This window comes from Engystomops pustulosus, chromosome 3, assembly GCF_040894005.1.
Source record: "Engystomops pustulosus chromosome 3, aEngPut4.maternal, whole genome shotgun sequence".
NCBI lineage: Eukaryota > Metazoa > Chordata > Amphibia > Anura > Leptodactylidae > Engystomops > Engystomops pustulosus.
In genome coordinates, this window is record NC_092413.1 from 9,775,404 (window position 1) to 9,803,103 (window position 27,700).

The 27,700-nt window shown below is 43.4% G+C and overlaps 1 protein-coding gene across 1 annotated transcript in view; it reads right to left on the reverse strand.

Moving 5' to 3' along the window:
- GALNT14 (polypeptide N-acetylgalactosaminyltransferase 14) overlaps positions 1–27,700 on the reverse strand; it is a 357,711-nt gene that overhangs the window by 163,968 nt on the left and 166,043 nt on the right. Inside the window, exon 2 of the mRNA XM_072139983.1 lies at positions 19,660–19,829. Coding sequence (XP_071996084.1) covers positions 19,660–19,829 — 170 coding nt within the window. The remainder of the gene's footprint in view (positions 1–19,659; positions 19,830–27,700) is intronic.

Sequence of the window (27,700 nt, forward strand, 5' to 3'; positions counted from 1 at the left end):
TCCTGCATCACTTCTACTAATATGAGGAATCTGAGTTTGTCTGGAGGGGAACTGAGGCCGATGTTATCTGCTGGGGAGGATCTGATCTGCTGCAGCGCCCCTTTAATCCGGGAGCGGGGGTTTATAGACCTGTGAAGCAGAGATATCACATGCGAGGAGATCAGCCAGTTCCCGGCATTGAGGTGACAGATGATGTTATGTGGGAGGCAGCGGAGAAGCAGCAGCTCAGGATAACACAAAATCCCCCAGAACATCACAGACACAGGAGAAGCACAATTATAGTATAATACACAGTGATGTCACAGTACAGGGATAATACACACAGTGATGTCACAGTACAGAGATAATACATAGTGATGTCACAGTACAGGGATAATACACACAGTGATGTCACAGTACAGAGATAATACACACAGTGATGTCACAGTACAAGGATAATACACACAGTGATGTCACAGTACAGGGATAATACACACAGTGATGTCACAGTACAGGGATAATACACACAGTGATGTCACAGTACAGGGATAATACACACAGTGATGTCACAGTACAGGGATAATACACGCAGTGATGTCATAGTACAGAGATAAAACATAGTGATGTCACAGTACAGGGATAATACACACAGTGATGTCACAGTACAGGGATAATACACACAGTGATGTCACAGTACAGGGATAATACACACAGTGATGTCACAGTACAGAGATAATACACACAGTGATGTCACAGTACAGGGATAATACACACAGTGATGTCACAGTACAGAGATAATACACACAGTGATGTCACAGTACAGAGATAATACACACAGTGATGTCACAGTACAGGGATAATACACACAGCGATGTCACAGTACAGGGATAATACGCACAGCGATGTCACAGTACAGGGATAATACACACAGTAATGTCACAGTACAGGGATAATACACACAGTGATGTCACAGTACAGGGATAATACACACAGTGATGTCACAGTACAGGGATAATACACACAGCGATGTCACAGTACAGAGATAATACACACAGTGATGTCACAGTACAGGGATAATACACACAGTGATGTCACAGTACAGGGATAATACGCACAGTGATGTCACAGTACAGAGATAATATACACACAGTGATGTCACAGTACAGGGATAATACACACAGTGATGTCACAGTACAGAGATAATACACACAGTGATGTCACAGTACAGGGATAATACACACAGTGATGTCACAGTACAGGGATAATACACACAGTGATGTCACAGTACAGGGATAATACACACAGTGATGTCACAGTACAAGGATAATACACACAGCGATGTCACAGTACAGGGATAATACACACAGTGATGTCACAGTACAGAGATAATACACACAGCGATGTCACAGTACAGGGATAATACACACAGCGATGTCACAGTACAGGGATAATACACACAGTGATGTCACAGTACAGGGATAATACACACAGCGATGTCACAGTACAGGGATAATACACACAGTGATGTCACAGTACAGAGATAATACACACAGTGATGTCACAGTACAGATATAATACACACAGCGATGTCACAGTACAGGATAATACACACAGTGATGTCACAGTACAGGGATAATACACACAGCGATGTCACAGTACAGGGGATAATACACACAGTGATGTCACAGTACAGGGATAATACACACAGAGATGTCACAGTACAGGGATAATACACACAGTGATGTCACAGTACAGGGGATAATACACACAGTGATGTCACAGTACAGGGATAATACACACAGAGATGTCACAGTACAGGGATAATACACACAGAGATGTCACAGTACAGGGATAATACACACAGTGATGTCACAGTACAGGGATAATACACACAGTGATGTCACAGTACAGGGATAATACACACAGCGATGTCACAGTACAGGGATAATACACACAGTGATGTCACAGTACAGGCATAATACACACAGCGATGTCACAGTACAGGGATACTACACACAGTGATGTCACAGTACAGGGATAATACACACAGCGATGTCACAGTACAGGGATAATACACACAGTGATGTCACAGTACAGGGATAATACACACAGTGATGTCACAGTATAGGGATAATACACACAGTGATGTCACAGTACAGGGATACTACACACAGTGATGTCACAGTACAGGGATAATACACACAGTGATGTCACAGTACAGGGATAATACACACAGTGATGTCACAGTACAGGATAATACACACAGTTATGTCACAGTACAGGGATAATACACACAGCGATGTCACAGTACAGGATAATACACACAGTGATGTCACAGTACAGGGATAATACACACAGCGATGTCACAGTACAGAGATAATACACACAGTGATGTCACAGTACAGGGATAATACACACAGTGATGTCACAGTACAATAATAAGACACACAGTGATGTCACAGTACAGGGATAATACACACAGTGATGTCACAGTACAGGATAATACACACAGTTATGTCACAGTACAGGGATAATACACACAGCGATGTCACAGTACAGGGATAATACACACAGCGATGTCACAGTACAGGGATAATACATGCAGTGATGTCACAGTACAGGGATAATACATGCAGTGATGTCACAGTACAGAGATAATACACACAGTGATGTCACAGTACAGGGATAATACACACAGTGATGTCACATTACAGGGATAATACACACAGCGATGTCACAGTACAGGGATAATACACACAGTGATGTCACAGTACAGGGATAGTACACACAGTGATGTCACAGTACAGGGATAGTACACACAGTGATGTCACAGTACAGGGATAATACACACAGTGATGTCACAGTACAGGGGTAATATACACAGTGATGTCACAGTACAGGGATAATACACAGTGATGTCACAGTACAGGGATAATACACAGTGATGTCACAGTACAGGGATAATACACACAGTGATGTCACAGTACAGGGATAATACACACAGCGATGTCACAGTACAGGGATAATGCACACAGTGATGTCACAGTACAGGGATAATACACACAGTGATGTCACAGTACAGGGATAATATACAGTGATGTCACAGTACAGGGGTAATATACACAGTGATGTCACAGTACAGGGATAATACACAGTGATGTCACAGTACAGGGATAATACACACAGTGATGTCACAGTACAGGGATAATACACACAGCGATGTCACAGTACAGGGATAATACACACAGTGATGTCACAGTACAGGGATAATACACACAGTGATGTCACAGTACAGGGATAATACACACAGTGATGTCACAGTACAGGGATAATATACAGTGATGTCACAGTACAGGGATAATACACACAGTGATGTCACAGTACAGGGATAATATACAGTGATGTCACAGTACAGATATAATACACACAGTGATGTCACAGTATGGGGATAATATTGGAGTCACTGCTTAATGTCTCACCAAGGGTTAATGTATATTGAAGGAAACCTTGAACCCTATATAAGCTCAGACTTCATTTAAATATTTGTCTTCTCACAGAATCCGATGATGATTCGCTAAAATGATCGTCTGAGAAGGTAATTAGTCATCTCCTTCCTTCTATAATTAGAACTTTCCATGATGAGGCCACTTGTAAGTGTAAGGCGCCTGATAGCGATGTCTGGAGAGGAGACGACTACATTCCCATCATCCACCAGGTGTCTGTCACCTCAGGGTGGGGGCGGGCGCTGCTCACTGGATCGGGGCAGAGGTCGCTTGTGTAGATATATGGGAGGGTCACGGCCATCCAGGTCAAAGATCATCAGGTCAGGGCTGTCCTCAGATTCAACTGACCAAGAATAATTGATACATGTATAAAATTATAATTCTATTCCAGGATTGGAGCACTGGGGGTGTGTCCTCACACTGCTGTGCTCTGTGCAATGCACTATTCCACGACTTCTATCCTTTCAGGAAAAAAAACAGCCAATCAGAACAGAGGGGAGGGGCATTTTAGCAGCTCAGGGCAGAGATCAAATAGCACAGCAGTGTGAGCATCCATCCCACACAGTGCATGCTGAGAAGCTACAATCCATATTTCACAGTCCTGCTGCTACTAACAACATGCACAAAGGTTTAATTGCACATCTCTCTAGGGACAATACCTAACATACCTAGAGCAAAGAACAGAACAGTGTAAGGAAACACCCCCGATGTTCTTGGAGAAACTATAATCCTATAAGAAACATCCATATATCACAGTCCTGTTTCTACTAACAATTTACCCAAAGGTCTGATTACACATCTCTCCAGGGACAATACATAACACTGGCTGCAGAGAGCACAGAGCACAGCAGTGTGAGGTCTGATTACACATCTCTCCAGGGACAATACATAACACTGGCTGCAGAGAGCACAGAGCACAGCAGTGTGAGGTCTGATTACACATCTCTCCAGGGACAATACATAACACTGGCTGCAGAGAGCACAGAGCACAGCAGTGTGAGGTCTGATTACACATCTCTCCAGGGACAATACATAATACTGGCTGCAGAGAGCACAGAGCACAGCAGTGTGAGGTCTGATTACACATCTCTCCAGGGACAATACCTAACACTGGCTGCAGAGAGCACAGAGCACAGCAGTGTGAGGTCTGATTACACATCTCTCCAGGGACAATACATAACACTGGCTGCAGAGAGCACAGAGCACAGCAGTGTGAGGTCTGATTACACATCTCTCTAGGGACAATACATAACACTGGCTGCACAGAGCACAGAGCACAGCAGTGTGAGGTCTGATTACACATCTCTCCAGGGATAATACAGAACACCGGCTGCACAGAGCACAGAGCACAGCAGTGTGAGGTCTGATTACACATCTCTCTAGGGACAATACATAACACTGGCTGCACAGAGCACAGAGCACAGCAGTGTGAGGACATGTCCTCAGTAAACCCAGTAAGCTACAACAATCCTGGAATATAAAACCATATATCACAGTCCTGCTGCTACTAACAACATACATAAAGGACTCTGCACTGGTTGCAGAGAACACAGAGCACAGCAGTGTGAGGATAAGGCCCCAGTACAATCCTGGAATATAAATCCTTAGATCACAGTACTGCTGCTACTAACACCATACACAAAGGACTCAGCACTGGTTGCAGGGAGCACAGAGCACAGCAGTGTGAGGACACCCCCAGTACAATCCTGGGATATAAATCCAGATATCACAGTCCTGCTGTTACTAACATACACAAAGAACTTAGCACTGGTTGCAGAGAACACAGAGCAGAGCAGTGTGAGGACACGCCCCCAGTACAATCCTGGTATATATATCCATATATCACAGTCCTGTATTACATTATATTATTTGCTAATGAACATTTTAGTATAAAGTTTCATGACGTTTATACAGTGATCTACATTGTATCTCCTATTGTATCTATTGGATCTGTGTTGGAATCTCTTCCGGCGGACCCCCGCTCCCCTCCCCCCTCCCCCATAGGACCCTCTGATGGATGAGACCAGTTATTCAAACAGAAATCTTAAATTGTCTGTTTTCATTCACATTGCGCCTCTTCTTCCCAGGGGGAGGGTCACCTCATTATTTCTGTGATTCGTTGGGTAAGGGGGGTCCCAGCTGATTTACGGGGGTCCGCTGCGGTGACAACTCATTAAAGGGATGTTCTATTGATCGCAGATGGAACAGAAGTTGATGATTTCTTGAGTCTTGCTGGTGGCAGCGCAGTAAATCTCCATCGCCTCCGGCCGTGCAGCCCCAAAAACTGGGTCAGCGCTGAATGTGCAGGCGGATAATCAGGGAGAAACTTGTGCTCCAGAGGGAGAAGGGGGCAGGATAGGGAGTCCCATCATCCCAGGGATGGGGGGGATACAAAGACATGTGATGACTATACTCCAGAGCTGTAATCATAATGCTGCTAATTATAGTAGGAAACAGCAGAAGTAATACCGCTACAATGTCACATGCAGCGCTGGAGAGGAGCTTCATATAATACCGCCATATGGTCCCCACATTATAATAATAGTGCCATATGGTCCCCACATTATAATAATACCGCCATATGGCCCCCACATTATAATAATACCGCCATATGGTCCCCACATTATAATAATACCGCCATATGATCCCCACATTATAATAATACCGCCATATGGTCCCCACATTATAATAATACCGCCATATGGTCCCCACATTATAATAATACCGCCATATGGTCCCCACATTATAATAAGACCGCCATATGGTCCCCACATTATAATAATACCGCCATATGGTTCCCACATTATAATAACACCGCCATATGGTCCCCACATTATAATAATACCTCCATATGGTCCACACATTATAAAAATACCGCCATATGGTCCCCACATTATAATAATACCGTCATATGGTCCCCACATTATAATAATACCGCCATATGGTTCCCACATTATAATAATACCGCCATATGGTCCCCACATTATAATAATACCGCCATATGGTCCCCACATTATAATAATACCGTCATATGGTCCCCACATTATAATAATACCGCCATATGGTCCCCACATTATAATAATACTGCCATATGGTTCCCACATTATAATAATACCGCCATATGGTCCCCACATTATAATAATACCGCCATGATAAAGTAAACAGAGAATGAAACCATACAGCACCCACAGAACAACTGCCCTAAAGTAACATAATAATAACTGAACACATAATAACACCACAAATCATACTGCCATATGGCGCATAGTGAGTGATGCAACAAAATACTGCCATATAGTCCCACACTGTACATGGTACCAAAAAGAATGCGTGCAACAATGTCGTATCATATGTACTGCTGCTGTATACACCTAGGTTAGGTATTGTCCCTGGAGAGATGTGTAAGCAGACCTTTGTGTTGTTAGTAGCAGTAGGACTGTGACATAATGATTTATATTCCAGGATTGTACTGGGGTTGTGTCCTCACACTGCTGTGCTCTGCACTCTCTGAAGTCAGTGTTATGTATTGTCCCTGGAGAGATGTGCAATCAGACCTCACACTGCTGTGCTCTGTGCTCTCTGCAGCCAGTGTTATGTATTGTCCCTGGAGAGATGTGTAATCAGACCTCACACTGCTGTGCTCTGTGCTCTCTGCAGCCAGTGTTATGTATTGTCCCTGGAGAGATGTGTAATCAGACCTCACACTGCTGTGCTCTGTGCTCTCTGCAGCCAGTGTTATGTATTGTCCCTGCAGAGATGTGTAATCAGACCTCACACTGCTGTGCTCTGTGCTCTCTGCAGCCAGTGTTATGTATTGTCCCTGGAGAGATGTGTAATCAGACCTCACACTGCTGTGCTCTGCACTCTCTGAAGTCAGTGTTATGTATTGTCCCTGGAGAGATGTGCAATCAGACCTCACACTGCTGTGCTCTGTGCTCTCTGCAGCCAGTGTTAGATATTGTCCCTGGAGAGATGTGTATTCATTCCTTTGTGTATGTTGTTAGTAGCAGCAGGACTGTGATTTATGTATTTATATTCTAGGATTGTTCAGGGGGAGTGTCCTCACACATCTGCGCTCTGTGTTCTCTGCAGCCAGTGTTATATATTGTCCCTGGAGAGATGTGTTATCACACCTACATGTATGTTGCTAGTAGCAGCAGGAGTGTGAAATATATGTTTTTATACCAGTGTATATTGCAGTGTGTCCTCACACTGCTGTGCTCTTAGCTCCCTGAATTAAACAGCTCTACAACCCCCCTCTTAGCTATGAATATGAGCTGTAACACATCTCTCCGAGGCCAATACTGGCTATAGTCTGCATGGTGACCCCTGCTGACAGGTTCCCTCTGACTCCTATATGTAAATGTAGTGATAGTGGGGCACAGTCTGAATAGGTGACATATGTTGTGTCACATTTCACGTGCAGACAATAAGAAGGGACATTGTGAGTTCTGCGCTCGTGGGGACTTGGCATTTGCCGGATCTCTACGGCCGGGGAGGACGGAGGAGAATGAGACATTATTGAGCGTTCTGTGTGATTGTTATCGACAAACTTCTCCTGAAACCCAACTAGCGGGAACAAATCACGGACATCGCCTTAAAGCTGCAGAGACAGGCGGGAGGGAGACCCCTGCAGACCCCCGAGTCTGAGAGATATCAAGTATACAATGTATCCAGCACTGCAGGAGGATTACAATGTATACACACCGGGGCTCATTTACTAAGGTCCTTGCGCCAGTTTTCTGTCGGACGTTCTTTTCAGTGTAAACTACTTGTACAGGGATTTTAGAAGTGTCCGCGCCACATATGTGTCACACGTGACCGTTTTGTGTTATGGCTGCACTAGTCATCATGTGACACAGATTAGGGGGCGTCCGGGGCTCAGTCGGACCGTGCGCCAGATTTATCATGGTAGAAATGTGTTCCACGCCCCATGTTAAAGGTGCACCGAAAAAGTGGTGTGCTCTGCCGGAGCAGTGCAGGGGGCACCAGATTCATGAAGAACGAGCGCCAGAAATCCGGGCGCCCTTGCACACTACACAGGACCCTGCACATAGTACACCCTGCACATAGTACACACCCAGCACATAGTACACCCTGCACATAGTACACCCTGCACATAGCACACACTGCACATAGTACACCCTGCACATAGTACACAGGACACTGAACATAGTATACACTGCGCATAGTACACACTGCACATAGTACACCCAGCACATAGTACACCCAGCACATAGTACACCCTGCACATAGTACACCCTGCACATAGTACACACTGCACATAGTACACACTGCACATAGTACACACTGCACATAGTACACACTGCACATAGTACACAGGACACTGAACATAGTATACACTGCACGTAGTACACACACTGCACATGGTACACCCTGCACATGGTACACCCTGCACATGGTACACCCTGCACATGGTACACCCTGCACATGGTACACCCTGCACATGGTACACACTGCGCATAGTACACACTGCGCATAGGACACACTGCACATAGTACACCCTGCGCATAGTACACACTACACATAGTACACACTGCACATAGTACACCCTGCACATAGCACACACTGCACATAGTACACCCTGCACATAGTACACCCTGCACATAGTACACCCTGCACATAGCACACACTGCACATAGTACACCCTGCACATAGTACACAGGACACTGAACATAGTATACACTGCGCATAGTACACACTGCACATAGTACACCCTGCACATAGTACACCCTGCACATAGTACACCCTGCACATGGTACACACTGCACATAGTACACACTGCACATAGTACAGACTGCACATAGTACACAGGACACTGAACATAGTATACACTGCACGTAGTACACACACTGCACATGGTACACCCTGCACATGGTACACCCTGCACATAGTACACACTGCGCATAGTACACACTACACATAGTACACCCTGCGCATAGTACACACTACACATAGTACACACTGCACATAGTACACCCTGCACATAGCACACACTGCACATAGTACACCCTGCACATAGTACACCCTGCACATAGTACACCCTGCACATAGCACACACTGCACATAGTACACCCTGCACATAGTACACAGGACACTGAACATAGTATACACTGCGCATAGTACACACTGCACATAGTACACCCTGCACATAGTACACCCTGCACATAGTACACCCTGCACATGGTACACACTGCACATAGTACACACTGCACATAGTACAGACTGCACATAGTACACAGGACACTGAACATAGTATACACTGCACGTAGTACACACACTGCACATGGTACACCCTGCACATGGTACACCCTGCACATAGTACACACTGCACATAGTACACACTGCACATAGTACACACTGCGCATAGTACACACTGCGCATAGTACATACTGCGCATAGTACACACTGCACATAGTACACCCTGCACATAGGACACACTGCACATAGTACACACTGCGCATAGTACACACTGCGCATAGTACATACTGCGCATAGTACACACTGCGCATAGTACACACTGCACATAGTACACACTGCACATAGTACACACACTGCACATAGTACATACTGCACATAGTACACACTGCACATAGTACACACTGCACATAGTACACACTGCACATAGTACACACTGCACATAGTACACACACTGCACATAGTACACACTGCACATAGTACACACTGCACATAGTACACACCCTGCACATAGTACACACCCTGCACATAGTACACCCTGCACATAGTACACACTACACAGGACACTGCACATAGTACACACTGCACATAGTACACACCCTGCACATAGTACACACTGCACATAGTACACACTGCACATAGTACACACTGCACATAGTACACACCCAGCACATAGTACACCCTGCACATAGCACACACTGCACATAGTACACACCGCACATAGTACACACCGCACATAGTACACACCCTGCACATAGCACACACTGCACATAGTACACACTGCACATAGTACACACTGCACATAGTACACAGGACACTGAACATAGTATACACTGCACGTAGTACACACACTGCACATAGTACACACCCTGCACATAGTACACACCCTGCACATGGTACACCCTGCACATGGTACACCCTGCACATAGTACACACTGCACATAGTACACACTGCGCATAGTACACACTGCGCATAGTACATACTGCGCATAGTACACACTGCACATAGTACACCCTGCACATAGGACACACTGCACATAGTACACACTGCGCATAGTACACACTGCGCATAGTACACACTGCGCATAGTACACACTGCGCATAGTACACACTGCACATAGTACACACTGCACATAGTACACACACTGCACATAGTACATACTGCACATAGTACACACTGCACATAGTACACACTGCACATAGTACACACACTGCACATAGTACACACTGCACATAGTACACACTGCACATAGTACACACCCTGCACATAGTACACACCCTGCACATAGTACACACCCTGCACATAGTACACCCTGCACATAGTACACACTACACAGGACACTGCACATAGTACACACTGCACATAGTACACACCCTGCACATAGTACACACTGCACATAGTACACACTGCACATAGTACACACTGCACATAGTACACACCCAGCACATAGTACACCCTGCACATAGCACACACTGCACATAGTACACACTGCACATAGTACACACTGCACATAGTACACAGGACACTGAACATAGTATACACTGCACGTAGTACACACACTGCACATAGTACACACCCTGCACATAGTACACACCCTGCACATGGTACACCCTGCACATGGTACACCCTGCACATGGTACACACTGCACATAGTACACACTGCGCATAGTACACACTGCGCATAGTACACACTGCGCATAGTACACACTGCACATAGTACACCCTGCACATAGGACACACTGCACATAGTACACACCGCACATAGTACACACTGCACATAGTACACACACTGCACATAGTACACACTGCACATAGTACACACACTGCACATAGTACACACCCTGCACATAGTACACACTGCACATAGTACACACAGCACATAGTACACACGGCACATAGTACACCCTGCACATAGTACACACTACACAGGACACTGCACATAGTACACACCCTGCACATAGTACACACTGCACATAGTACACACCGCACATAGTACACACCCCGCACATAGTACACACCCCGCACATAGTACACACCGCACATAGTACACACCGCACATAGTACACACCGCACATAGTACACACCCTGCACATAGTATACACCGCACATAGTACACACCGCACATAGTACACACCGCACATAGTACACACCCTGCACATAGTATACACCGCACATAGTACACACCGCACATAGTACACACCGCACATAGTACACACTGCATTGTTATTGATAAATGTTGGCCATTGTATCTCAGGAACAGTAGGAGTCAGTAGGACCAGTAGAGGTATGAGCTGTATATCTCTTGTATATTTGGAGTCCTCTCTACATTTTGTCCTCAGAGCAGTGGGAGAGGAGGGGGGGGCTGCGTTGGCAGACGCGTCATTTTTCGGTTACAGTTTTTGCTAAATGATGAAATCCATCAATATTCAAGGAAATGTTCCACAAGGTTTAACAAGTGACAAGACGAATAGGACACAGCGGAGGACGGCAGAGGAGGATGGGGGTTATACTGGGGCTGGGACAACCTTAATTCCATCTCTCTGCCCCTTGGAGACTGAACACTGGAATATCACTGGAATATCACTGGTTAAATGTGCAGTGAATCCTCAAAGTCATATTTAAAGGGGATGTCCATAAAGTCTCTTTATGGAGGATCCTGGTAATAAAGGCTCCGCCCCTTTGTACATGTAGTCAGTGTAGCTGTTTAGTTTCTCATTTGTAGCAGTTTTTCCACAACATATTTTAGCATATAGTGTTATATTAATGTCATGTGACATCTAAGCTCCACCCACAGAAGGACAGATTCAAAAAGACATGATGCATCATGGGATTTACAAACATTTTGAAAACTGATATTCTAAGCTGTAGGTAAGTGGTCGAGTCTGACAACAAGTAGGAAGCTTATACTCCTCAAGTAACATAAATGTAGTATTAGGAATAACATAAGCTCAGAGCTGGAATGTGATCCTCTGGAGATGTGGTTATAAAAGGAAATCCTCACACTGCTGTGCTCTTAGCTCTCTGCATATAGATGCTTCAGACCACCTCCTCTCTGCTCTACCTGACTGCTGTAGTATTCAACCAGAAGCTTTCTGCATTTTTCACTGAGAAGGGAGGTGGCTGTAATAAAAAGGCTCCATGCACAGAGCAAAGAACACAGCAGTGTCAGATTAAAGAAGCTATATACTGGAATATAAATCCATATATCACAGTGCTGCTGCTACTAACAACATACACAGAGGTCTGATTACACATCTCTCCAGGGATAATACATAACACTGGCTGCAGGGCCGGTTTTTAGACAAAGTGGGGCCCTGGGCACAACTTAAAGTGGGGCCCAAAAAAATATTTTCTAAACAGTCAAAATCAGTAAGAGGCATCTTTAGTCCTAACAATAATAACTTTGTAGATACATACAGTAGTAGGTAAGTATCTGTAATATGGGGCTGTAAAGAAGAGGAGTGAGTGGGAGCTGCAGACAGGACAGAGAAGTGTCCCCGTGTAGCAGGATAGAAGAGAAGTGAGTGTGAGCTGCAGACAGGACAGAGAAGTGTCCCGTATAGCAGGATAGAAGAGAAGTGAGTGGGAGCTGCAGACAGGACAGAGAAGTGCCCCGTGTAGCAGGATAGAAGAGAAGTGAGTGTGAGCTGCAGACAGGACAGAGAAGTGCCCCGTGTAGCAGGATAGAAGAGAAGTGAGTGGGAGCTACAGACAGGACAGAAAAGTCTCCCCGTGTAGCAGGATAGAAGAGAAGTGAGTGGGAGCTGCAGACAGGACAGAGAAGTGCCCCCCGTGTAGCAGGATAGAAGAGAAGTGAGTGGGAGCTGCAGACAGGACAGAGAAGTGCCCCCCGTGTAGCAGGATAGAAGAGAAGTGAGTGGGAGCTGCAGACAGGACAGAGAAGTGTCCCCGTGTAGCAGGATAGAAGAGAAGTGAGTGGGAGCTACAGACAGGACAGAAAAGTCTCCCCGTGTAGCAGGATAGAAGAGAAGTGAGTGGGAGCTGCAGACAGGACAGAGAAGTGTCCCCCATGTAGCAGGATAGAAGAGAAGTGAGTGGGAGCTGCAGACAGGACAGAGAAGTACCCCCATGTAGCAGGATAGAAGAGAAGTGATCGGGAGCTGCAGACAGGACAGAGAAGTCTCCCCGTGTAGCAGGATAGAAGAGAAGTGAATGGGAGCTGCAGACAGGACAGAGAAGTCTCCCCGTGTAGCAGGATAGAAGAGAAGTGAGTGGGAGCTGCAGACAGCACAGAGAAGTCTCCCCATGTAGCACTATAGAAGAGAAGTGAGTGGGAGCTGCAGACAGGACAGAGAAGTGTAAGAGCCCGAATCTAACATTGCACCTAAAGTAAAGTGATTAATAAGAGGCAGGAAATTAACTCATCACAGATGGATGTAACTGGTGATAATTCTGGCGCCACAACGAGACCTGAGTGCTGAGCACTGATACATCCGGTCCTATATAGACGATAGACATCTAGACAGACAGAAACAAAAAGAGAGCGAGGGAGAGACAGACAGACAGAGAGACAGAAAGAGAGACAGACAGAAAGAGAGAGAGAGACAGACAGAACAGAGACAGAGGGAGAGAGAGAGAGAGAGAGAGACAGAGAGAGAGACAGAGAGAGCGAGGGAGAGACAGACAGACAGAGAGACAGAAAGAAAGACAGAAAGAGAGACAGAGGGAGAGACAGACAGAGAGACACAGAGAGAGAGAGAGAGACAGAGAGGGAGAGACAGACAGAGAGACACAGAGAGAGAGAGAGAGAGACAGACAGGGAGACAGACAGAGAGAGAGGGGGAGAGAGAGACAGACAGAAAGACAGAGAGGGAGACAGACAGAGAGAGAGCGAGGGCTGTCAGTCTCTCTCTCTATACCTCAGCTCCAGGACACAGTGTAACTAGAGTCTCTATCTCTGGTCCAGTCCTAATGTAAGAGATTATAACAGTAGATAACAGGCACTAATAAATGATAAGCCCCCTGGACACTCAGGTGCTCAATCATTAACCCCTTGGCTGCCGGGTTCTGCCTACAGGATCCTAATGTATAGTGCGGAGAGAGATCAGGTTACTCCTTACTGTAGTATTTAAAGGGATCAGACTAGAAAATATAATATAAAGAAAGAGCCCATTAACCCTATAGATCAGGACCCTGCAGGTTATACTAGTGGATTATCTGTATAATTGTGGTATCCATCACCCCCTGGACACACGGAGCATAGGATGAATAATTCATGGGACATCATCAGTCAGGCCATAAATCCGTCCGGCCCCGAGACTGATTTATTGAGGATTCTCTGAGGCTGATCCTTCATTATTAAATATTAATATCGGCTGATACATCTGTACGTGTGGCCATGGAGGAGCTGCCGAGGCTGCGAAACATCACCTGACATAGGAGGTTGTATGCAGGGACTGAGAGAGATCACTAGGGCTATAGAGGTGGTGGCGCCCCCTGGAGGATAAGTTCAGAGCTTTAAATATTGACTTTATCTATTGATCTCCATTCAGCTGCAGGGAGTAGAATCTGTCTACAAGACTTTCATGGGGTCACTGAAAATCCTCTACATTGGGCCGGGACATGGCAATGTTTCTGCACTTGTGACCCATGAGGCCGGTGAATTCATTGTAAAAATCTCATTTTTATTTACCTTTTAATATACAACTTAGAGTAAACAAATAACAACAAAGAATAAAACATAAACATAATAGTCTGGAAATGTTACATTGTAACACGTGACAAAGAATCAAAGTAACATTGTTTCTATAGAACAGAGAACACCATCAAAACCAAACCTGGAAGACATGAGCAGAGCTCCCCCACTCCACCCGACAATACAGGCTGTCCCCTACTTAAGAACACCCGACTTACAGACGACCCCTCTGCCACTGTGACCTCTGGTGACCTGTCTGGATGTTACTATAGTCCCAGACTGTAATGATGAGCTTTCAGGTGTCTGTAATGAAGCTTTATTGATAATCTTTGGTCCCATTTCAGCTAAAATTTAGAAAATCCAATTGTCACTGGGGCAAAAAAAAAAAAAATTGTTTGGAACTACAATTATAAAATATACAGTTTCGACTTACATACAAATTCAACTTAAGAACAATCCGACGGACCCTATCTTTTACGTAACCCGGGGACCGCCTTGTATTTGTTTTCTAGCTTCCTAATACATTATATTGAATATTTAAAAAATTATAATTCGCTCCACAAAAAAACAAGCCCCCTTACAGCTAAAAATGACAATTCTGTGAATAGAAATTACGTTTTTTTTTGGTTTTTCTCCCAAGATGTTTTCTTGAAGTTTCTAGATATATAAAGAAAAACACAAAACAAAACAAAAACACAATCTAAGGAGAAACAGATGAGAGGATAGATAAGAGAAAGCAGCAAAAAAACAATAACATAAGAAAATATCTGATGAGAAAAGTAGTTTAAAGAAGTGACAAGAGATGAAGCAATCTCCGGGCGCCGGCAGAGGAATTCAATAAGTTTCTCTTTACAAGACAAGATAAACGAGGACGTAATAACACATGAGACGCTGCGGCAAAAGAAACTTCTGGAGGAGAAAACTTCACTGAGACAAAGGCACGACCCCTCAGCGACGCGAGAGCAGCAGATCTCCTGTGACTACACGGGAACAAGTGTAACAAGGGAAGGTCTTTAGCCTCAAGTTTTGCTAAAATGTAACCACTTAATACTTTATCAATGGGGTCCGACCCCAGCAGAACACGTGGCCCCTACAATACAGTAACACCTGTGCCCCTTTACCATCTCTAACAGCACATGGTACAGTCTTTATTTTGTGGCTGTAACCCATGTACCTCAATGGGACCGAGATGCAGTACCATGAACCGCCACTGTCATATGGTGTGTACAGGGCTAAGGATGTATCTACAGAGGTAGAGATGGTAAATGGGCTCTGGTGCCAAAACTGGGGAGAGGCAGAGGACCCTCTGCTATGTTCATTGCACTTTGTGGATTTTTGAAGTAGGACCTCAGATCTTGACATAACAAATGGATTGTGAACCCTTTACCCTGATTATTGTGTCAAACTATAGTGAGGACATATCCATCTTGAAAAAAAAAATTGATTACATTTTTTTAATTAGATTTGTAACATTTTGTATCTTTCCTGAGGCTCTGCAGGCTGTGATTGGCTGGCTCCCCAAAATTTACAGACAGAGCAAACTCATAAATAAATGCTCTGTCTGGAGCTCTGGTTGGATTTTGAATTTTGGATTTAGTGTTGGGTCTCTCTCTAGAGATTTCAATGAGATTTGCTACCAACTGCTATGTTCATTGCACTGTGGGGATTTTTGAAGTAGGACCTCAGATCTTGGCATTACTCATTTGTGTATGGATGGTGAGCCCTTTACCCTGTTTATTGTGTCAAACTATAGTGAGGACATATCTATCCTGATACTTTTTTTATTACATTTTTTTAATTAGATTTGTAACATTTTGTATCTTTCCTGAGGCTCTGCAGGCTGTGATTGGCTGGTTTTCCAAAGTTTCTAGAAAGAGCAAACCTATAAATAAACTTTCTGTCTGGAGCTTTTGTTCATTTGGGATTTACTGTTGAGTCTCACTCTAGAGATTTCCGTGAGATTTCTGCGAGATTTGCTACCAACTGCTATGTTCATTGCACTTTGTGGATTTTTGGAGTAGGACCTCAGATTTGTGGATGGATTGTGAGCCCTTTAGCCTGCTTATAGTGAGGACATATTCATCCTGATACTTTTTTTATTAGATTTGTAATATGTTGTATCTTTCCTGGGGCTCTGCAGGCTGTGATTGGCTGGCTCCGCAAAATTTCTAGATAGAGCAAACCTATCAATAAATGCTCTGTCTGGAGCTCTGGTTCATTTTGGGTTTAGTGTTGGGTCTCACTCTAGAGATTTCAGTGAGATTTGCTAACAACAGAAGCGCTTGCTGCTATTCTGAGCTGCTGATGCATCAGAGCCGACGCTGCTCATCGGAGATTATTGCCAGACTAGTCACCCACTGGTCCGGGCTGATGTTCCTGCTAATATGAGGACTTATAATACGGCCGCAGCCAGACATCACACAGCTCTGCCCCCTGAGGAGGTACTTTGTCATCATCCGATTACCCGCTGCAGTTGGAGCTTTTCAAGATCACCGGGGACCAGTGACTTTCATATGGACTGCTCAAGGGGGGACATTCACGTGGCCTATCCCACTTTTTGGCCTTCAGATTGTGGGACCCCTTTTCATAGATATCCTAAATTCTTCTTTGTGAGACTGTGTAGCCCCTGGTTCTCCATCGATACCAAAAACTACAATTCTGCAATCCAGAAGTCACAAGTTGCAACCAAAGCACCAAATTTCCAATGCAAATTTTGCCATTTTTAATCCTCTAGAGATCAGGATTTTTAGGAAACTTTCCACAATATAGAATCAAATCCCATCCAGAGAACGGATTCACATTAAGAAAAGTTAATTAAGAGGCAGCGAGAAGAGTCGTATCTGCGGAGGACGTGTAATCCTGTCGCTTCTGGTGAAGCCGCTGATGAACGCTGTGATGTACTAATAACTGCGCTCCCGTTATTGTCAGCGCCATAACCCAACATGACAGCCGCCTGTTTATCCGCGCCCGGCGCTGGTGCATATTATATTACCTGCACCTGCGCCCCCCGCGCCACATGTGCTGCACCAGCGAGACACTGCCAATGGTAATTCACTCACCGGCTGCCAGGAGGATGATAACATCCCGGAGATAAATCACGGAGCAGACGCCTCCGGATACTGAGCTAAATTATTCCCCATAAAGATCTACATCTACTCACATGTTTAAGACTTCATCTACAAGTTTTAGTATATGAATGTACTCAGGGGGGTAGTCATACAGTAAGTCACCCATAATTGGGATGTTTTGCATTGGTGAACACAAGCTCAATATTTGTTATTAGGTTTAACATCACTTATTATACTCCAGAGCTGCACTCACTATTCTGCTGCTGGTGCAGTCACTGTGTACATACATGACATTACTTACCCTGTACTGATCCTGAGTTACATCCGGTATTATACCCCAGAGCTGCACTCACTATTCTGCTGCTGGTGCAGTCACTGTGTACATACATGACATTACTTATCCTGTACTGATCCTGAGTTACATCCTGTATTATACTCCAGAGCTGCACTCACTATTCTGCTGCTGGTGCAGTCACTGTGTACATACATGACATTACTTATCCTGTACTGACCCTGAGTTACATCCTGTATTATACCCCAGAGCTGCACTCACTATTCTGCTGCTGGTGCAGTCACTGTGTACATACATGACATTACTTATCCTGTACTGATCCTGAGTTACATCCTGTATTATACCCCAGAGCTGCACTCACTATTCTGCTGCTGGTGCAGTCACTGTGTACATACATGACATTACTTATCCTGTACTGATCCTGAGTTACATCCTGTATTATACCCCAGAGCTGCACTCACTATTCTGCTGCTGGTGCAGTCACTGTGTACATACATGACATTACTTATCCTGTACTGATCCTGAGTTACATCCTGTATTATACTCCAGAGCTGCACTCACTATTCTGCTGCTGGTGCAGTCACTGTGTACATACATGACATTACTTATCCTGTACTGATCCTGAGTTACATCCTGTATTGTACCCCAGAGCTGCACTCACTATTCTGCTGCTGGTGCAGTCACTGTGTACATACATGACATTACTTATCCTGTACTGATCCTGAGTTACATCCTGTATTATACCCCAGAGCTGCACTCACTATTCTGCTGCTGGTGCAGTCACTGTGTACATACATGACATTACTTATCCTGTACTGATCCTGAGTTACATCCTGTATTATACCCCAGAGCTGCACTCACTATTCTGCCAGAGGCATATACATTACATACAGTGTATGTTATTTTTCATATCATAGATAGACAGAAATCAGTGCGTCTACCTGTAGTGTCTGGTGTCCTTTATAACCCGGTCACTGGGGGTGCGCTCACTCTCCCTCTGGTTGAAGGCGTACAGCCTGTAGGGATCTTCTCCAGGTTTCCATCTTTGGGCATTGAGATATCTGCGCTCATCAAACTGGTCCCATAGATCATCCCAGTCCACATCTGTGTCCTGCAGAAATGGGAAGAGAAACTGAAGTTGAAAAACTTTTCAAATACTTGACTGCTGATAACTCAGTATAAGTCATTTATTATACTCCAGTCACATCCAGAGCTGCATTCAACTGATCTAATGATACAACCCTGTACAACCCAATCTCAGCTCTGCTACATCAGTATATGTGACCGCTATTTGTGTCCAGTGAGTGGATACATGTGATCCAGCAGATACATGTACGCAGCTCTCCTGCCTCCTAATGATAGCAGCACCCGGCCGTCCATCTCTCCCTATCTATCATGTTCTCGTAGCAGATGCACAAAACTGGAGATTTTGAGGAGTGAGATATTTATCCAATAATTGACTTTTATTCACTTAGTGGGAAGGACATTCATCACGGTAATAAGATCCGGAGGAGCCATTTATTTACGGGTTTATGGAGGAGAACCTCCCGCAGCAGCCGGCGATATCTGGACGCCTTCCCTTAATAAATCTGCTCTAAAGAGGAAAGACTGGAGGGGACGGGCGGTCAGAGGGTGGAATTAGGGGAGAACCAACAGATATACACACTATATATAAATACACAGACAAAAGTATATACAGGAATACACAGTGGGGCTCATTTACTAAGGGTCCGAACGCCGCATTTCCGTTGGGTTTCCCGACTTTTTAAATTTTGCCCTGAATTGTCTCGGGGTTTTGGCACACGCCATCGGATTGCATCCGACACAAATCGGGGTGCATGGAAGTCGGACAACCCGACGGATTCGGACAAACTGCGGAATTTAAAAACTAAATTGTTTCAGCACTCACATGCACCGGGAAGAAGACGCTGAGCTCCGGCGGACCTGAGCGGGGAAGCGACACATGCAGGAAATTGGACGCACGATCTTAGTGAATCACGGCAGCTCCGAATCCTCATCGGACATTCCGGATCGGCGGGGTCAATGGGACGGGTAAGTAAATGTGCCCCATTATATCAACATATGAAGCATAAGTATAGACATACACAAATATATATATAACACATAGAGGATATAGAAGCATATACATATATGATATACACACAGTGGGGCACTTTTACGAAGGTTCCGAATGCCGCACTCTCATTGGGTTTCGGGATTATTTCCGTTTTGTGCTGAATTGTCTCGGGGTTTTGGCGCACACGATCGGATTGTGGCGCAACAGCGCCGGCTTGCATGCGGCACAAATCGGGGGGCATGGAAGTCGGACAACCCGACGGATTTGGACAAACCGCTGAATTTAAAAACGGATTTGTGTCGCAAGATCAGCACTCACATGCACCGGGAAGAGGAAGGTGAACTCCGGCGGACCTCGGTGCAGAAGTGACATATGCAGATACTTGGGTGCACGGTCTTAGTGAATTGCGGCAGACTTGAATCCTCGATGGACAACACACCGCGGGATCGCGACAGGACCGGGTAAGTAAATGTGCCCCAGTAAATACATAACACATAAATACACATAAAAAATAGAGAATCAGTATAACTATAAATACTCGGTAAAGGCCTCGGAGGTTTGTGAGAGAACATTAGTGAACAAGCATCATCATGAAAACTAAGGAGCCTAGAGGACAGCTCGGGAATACAGTGGTAGCACAGTGCACAGCAGGGTTAGGAGGCTCTGAACAGCTCACGATGTACAATCCATCATCTGTAGATGGAAGGAGTATGAAGCAACTTCTAACCTACCAGGACATGGCGTCCACCGTCCACCGACAGCCCGGACAAGGTGCAGCATCAGATCCGATACATAATAGTCATAATCATCTGATACAATGTAACCCTGGTAGTAGGAACATTGTGCCGGGGGTATTAGAGGTAACACTGATTTATCTCCCGCCGTGTTATTAATGTCAGCGCCGTTCTGCTGAAGGTTTGCACGGTCTGATAGGAAGTGTAACATAATGTCATCTGCGGTATTAGATGTACTGTACCGCCCGCGCCACGATAATACACGCACCTCATTGTTATGGAACGCAGACATTAAAAACCACTTACAGCCCGTAATTATCAGCAGATCCCCTCAGCCATGAAGAACCACTGCCGACACCCAAGGTCTCATCACCGGATGCTGCACCGGGGAGATAACACCCCCCCCACCCCCACCCCACCCAGAAGAGAGAGGACCCAACAGAGGACTAGTCAGATAATTCACACGAGTTGTAAAGTGATACAATGAGGTCAGTGGTGACTCAATGAACGGATGATGGATGAGGCAGAACGAGGCATCGATTATTCCTCCACTCAGGAAGAAGTGTCTAGTAACTATCTCTTTAAGAAGAGCAACCGGAGAAACCTCCTCACAAATGTCTTTAAGAAGTTGTCTCTTACTCCTGTTACCTACATCGATTTTCATGGCCATAACGATTATAATACTGTTATATCCTATGTACAGGAATATAACTACTATAATACTGCCCCCTATGTACAGAGATATAACTACTATAATACTGCCCCCTATGTACAGGAATATAACTACTATAATACTGCCTCCTATGTACAAGAATATAACTACTATAATACTGCCCCCTATGTACAAGAATATAACTACTATAATACTACTCCCTATGTACAAGAATATAACTACTATAATACTGCCCCCTATGTACAGGAATATAACTACTATAATACTGCCCCCTATGTACAGGAATATAACTACTATAATACTGCTCCCTATGTACAGGAAAACAACTACTATAATACTGCCCCCTATGTACAGGAATATAACTACTATAATACTGCCTCCTATGTACAAGAATATAACTACTATAATACTGCCTCCTATGTACAGGAATATAATTACTATAATACTGCCCCCTATGTACAAGAATATAACTACTATAATACTGCCCCCTATGTACAAGAATATAACTACTATAATACTGCCCCCTATGTACAAGAATATAACTACTATAATACTGCCCCCTATGTACAAGAATATAACTACTATAATACTGCCCTCTATGTACAGGAATATAACTACTATAATACTGCCCCCTATGTACAGGAATATAACTACTATAATACTGCCCCCTATGTACAGTAATATAACTACTATAATACTACCCCCTATGTACAGGAATATAACTACTATAATACTGCCCCCTATGTACAAGAATATAACTACTATAATACTGCCCTCTATGTACAGGAATATAACTACTATAATACTACCCCTATGTACAAGAATATAACTACTATAATACTGCCCCCTATGTACAAGAATATAACTACTATAATACTGCCCCCTATGTACAGGAATATAACTACTATAATACTGTTCCTATGTACAAGAATATAACTACTATAATACTGCCCCCTATGTACAAGAATATATCTACTATAATACTGCCCCCTATGTACAGGAATATAACTACTATAATGCTGCCCCCTATGTACAGGAATATAACTACTATAATACTGCCCCCTATGTACAAGAATATAACTACTATAATACTGCCCTCTATGTACAGGAATATAACTACTATAATACTACCCCTATGTACAAGAATATAACTACTATAATACTGCCCCCTATGTACAAGAATATAACTACTATAATACTGCCCCCTATGTACAGGAATATAACTACTATAATACTGTTCCTATGTACAAGAATATAACTACTATAATACTGCCCCCTATGTACAAGAATATATCTACTATAATACTGCCCCCTATGTACAGGAATATAACTACTATAATGCTGCCCCCTATGTACAGGAATATAACTGCTATAATACTGCCCCCTATGTACAAGAATATAACTACTATAATACTGCCCCCTATGTACAAGAATATAACTACTATAATACTGCCCCCTATGTACAAGAATATAACTACTATAATACTGCCCCCTATGTACAGGGATATAACTACTATAATACTGCCCCCTATGTACAGGGATATAACTACTATAATGAAGGGAAAAAAAGAGAGAAAAAAGTAGTGGTATCGGCTCACCCAAATGTAGCAGCAGCTTGTGCTCGGCGTGTGATTACCCAAGTCACATAAGCCTAATTTTCCACCTCCGTTTAGACCTATTGTTTCTAGTGTAGGCTCATTAAACGAAAGGCTGGGCATCTGGCTCGACAAACTTCTACAGCCCCTAGTCTTGCGTCTTCCTGGCTTTTTACAAGACTCAAAAGCGGTACTTACAGTCATGGACAATTTCAACTGGTCTTCTTCTTCCAATTGGCTTACATGTGATGTAGTCGCATTGTACACGTCTATCCCGCATAACCTGGCTAACCAAGCCCTGGAATACCATCTCAGAAAGTTCAGCAATTATGATCTTGTGTTACAGGACTATATGATTTCTGTCTTGACTTTTTTGTTATCCAACAACTTTTTCATTTTTAACACTAAGTATTACATCCAAAAACTTGGTTGCCCCATGGGGGCTAGTTTCTCGCCCTCGTTAGCGAATCTTTATATGGCTCTATGGGAAGAACATTACTTATTTTCACCTCTTAACCCCTTCTCTTGTCACATAACATGGTACGGCAGATACTTTGATGACTGTCTCCTGGTCTGGAATTCCGACCAGGAGACAGTCATCCCCTTTATGGAGTACATCAACAAGAATCCTTATAATCTAAAATTCACATATGCATTTGAGAAACATACTATTCCATTCCTTGACATCACTCTAGTTGGAGACAATATAACAGGCCAGGTTCAAACATCATTGTTTCGCAAAAAAACATCTGGAAATACTTTGTTACACTCCACTAGCTGTCATGCCCCCCATACTGTAAAGAATCTCCCCATTGGGGAATATGTCAGGGCCAGGAGAGCATGTACCACAGAGTCAAAATACAAAGAAGAATGCTACACTATCACAGAGCGCCTCAAAGCCAGGGGCTACTCCAAAAATTCCTGTAAAAGGGCCATGCACATTGTCAATAAAAAAACTCGATCTGAATATCTACAAACACTACCCAAAAATAAACAAGATAGTCCTAAACTCACATTTAGCTCAGAATTCAGTTCACAATTCTATGACATTACTAACATCATTAAGAGACATTTACCTCTCCTTAACCGTGACCCTACACTCAGGAAGATTTTAGACAATGGAGTCTCATTTGTGTCCACAAGAGCTAAAACTCTAGGTGATATCCTATCTCCCAATACTTTCACCAACACTGCACAGAACAAAACATGGTTGCAAACTACAGGTAGCTACTGTTGTGGAGGTCTGCGCTGCAACGTATGCAAATACATTAACAAAACCACACAATTCTCCTCTATTCATAACAATATCATTTACAACATAAGAACTTACATGAATTGTGAATCCACACATCTAGTCTATCTCATCCAGTGCTCCAGATGTTCGCTACAATACATAGGATGCACCATGAGAAAGCTCAAAGACCGTATCAGCGAACATGTCACAGGGGCCAATCCTAAAACTATTTCCAGCACCCGTAACCTGTCGGGTATTTCAAAACACTTCAAAGAAGTGCATTCAGGCAACATGAAGGGCATGCTAGTGACTGCTATTGAGCAAGTATCTCGCCCCATGAGAGGAGGCGATTGGAAGAAAAAGCTTCTATCTAAAGAAGCATATTGGATTTTGAATTTAGACACTCGTTACCCCAAAGGGTTAAACCACAGACAGGATCTTTTGTATTTCTACTAAAACTCACATAGTGTCAGTCAGCTCGCTACACTTCACTCCCCCCCACCTTTGTGGGGGTGTGGTTTTCTTTCCCCACACCGGAAAATACGTACACACACCCATTAGTTACTCTACTTAACTCCGGCAGGGATTAGAAGTTTGACAGGTATGATTAAGGACTAAGACGCTTACATAGTCCGAAACGCGTTACCTCCACCACACTGTGCTGTGTTTCTTTTGTCTGCCTGCCTCTGTGTCCATATCCTAGCATGTTGGCTAGTGATGTTTTTAACTTTTTTGAAATAAACCTTTTTGGAATACTTTTTTAAGAAGTCGTTTACCCCTGGACATTCTTGTATGGCTGCCGGATTCCCGACCTCTTTTCCTTCGTTTTCCTTTCATAACTACTATAATACTGCCCCCTATGTACAGGAAAATAACTACTATAATACTGCCCCCTATGTACAGGAATATATCTACTATAATACTGCCCCCTATGTACAGGAATATAACTACTATAATACTGCCCCCTATGTACAAGAATATAACTACTATAATACTGCCCCTATGTACAGGAATATATCTACTATAATACTGCCCCCTATGTACAGGAATATAACTACTATAATACTGCCCCCTATGTACAAGAATATAACTACTATAATACTGCCCCCTATGTACAAGAATATAATTACTATAATACTGCCCCCTATGTACAGGACTATAACTACTATAATACTGCCCCCTATGTACAAGAATATAACTACTATAATACTGCCTCTATGTACAAGAATATAACTACTATAATACTGCCCCCTATGTACAAGAATATAACTACTATAATACTGCCCCCTATGTACAAGAATATAACTACTATAATACTGCCCCCTATGTACAAGAATATAACTACTATAATACTGCACCCTATGTACAAGAATATAACTACTATAATACTGCCCCCTATGTACAAGAATATGACTACTATAATACTGCCCCCTATGTACAGGAATATAGCTACTATAATACTGCCCCCTATGTACAGGAATATAACTACTATAATACTGCCCCCTATGTACAAGAATATAACTACTATAATACTGCCCCCTATGTACAGGAATATAGCTACTATAATACTGCCCCCTATGTACAGGAATATAACTACTATAATACTGCCCCCTATGTACAAGAATATAACTACTATAATACTGCCCTCTATGTACAAGAATATAACTACTATAATACTGCCCCCTATGTACAAGAATATAACTACTATAATACTGCCCCCTATGTACAGGAATATAACTACTATAATACTGCCCCCTATGTACAAGAATATAACTACTATAATACTGCCCCTATGTACAGGAATATAACTACTATAATACTGCCCCCTATGTACAAGAATATAACTACTATAATACTGCCCCCTATGTACAGGAATATAACTACTATAATACTACCCCCTATGTACAGGAATATAACTACTATAATACTGCCCCCTATGTACAGGAATATAACTACTATAATACTGCCCCCTACGTACAAGAATATAACTACTATAATACTGCCCCCTATGTACAAGAATATAACTACTATAATACTGCCCCCTATGTACAGGAATATAACTACTATAATACTGCCCCCTATGTACAGGGAAATAACTACTATAATACTGCCCCCTATGTACAAGAATATAACTACTATAATACTGCCCCCTATGTACAGGAATATAACTACTATAATACTGCTCCCTATGTACAGGAATATAACTACTATAACACTGCCCCTATGTACAGGAATATAACTACTATAATACTGCCCCTATGTACAGGAATATAACTACTATAATACTGCCCCCTATGTACAGGAATATAACTACTATAATACTGCCCCTACGTACAAGAATATAACTACTATAATACTGCCCCCTATGTACAAGAATATAACTACTATAATACTGCCCCCTATGTACAGGAATATAACTACTATAATACTGCCCCCTATGTACAGGAATATAACTACTATAATACTGCCCCCTACGTACAAGAATATAACTACTATAATACTGCCCCCTATGTACAAGAATATAACTACTATAATACTGCTCCCTATGTACAGGAATATAACTACTATAATACTGCCCCTATGTACAGGAATATAACTACTATAATACTGCCCCCTATGTACAGGAAAATAACTACTATAATACTGCCCCCTATGTACAAGAATATAAC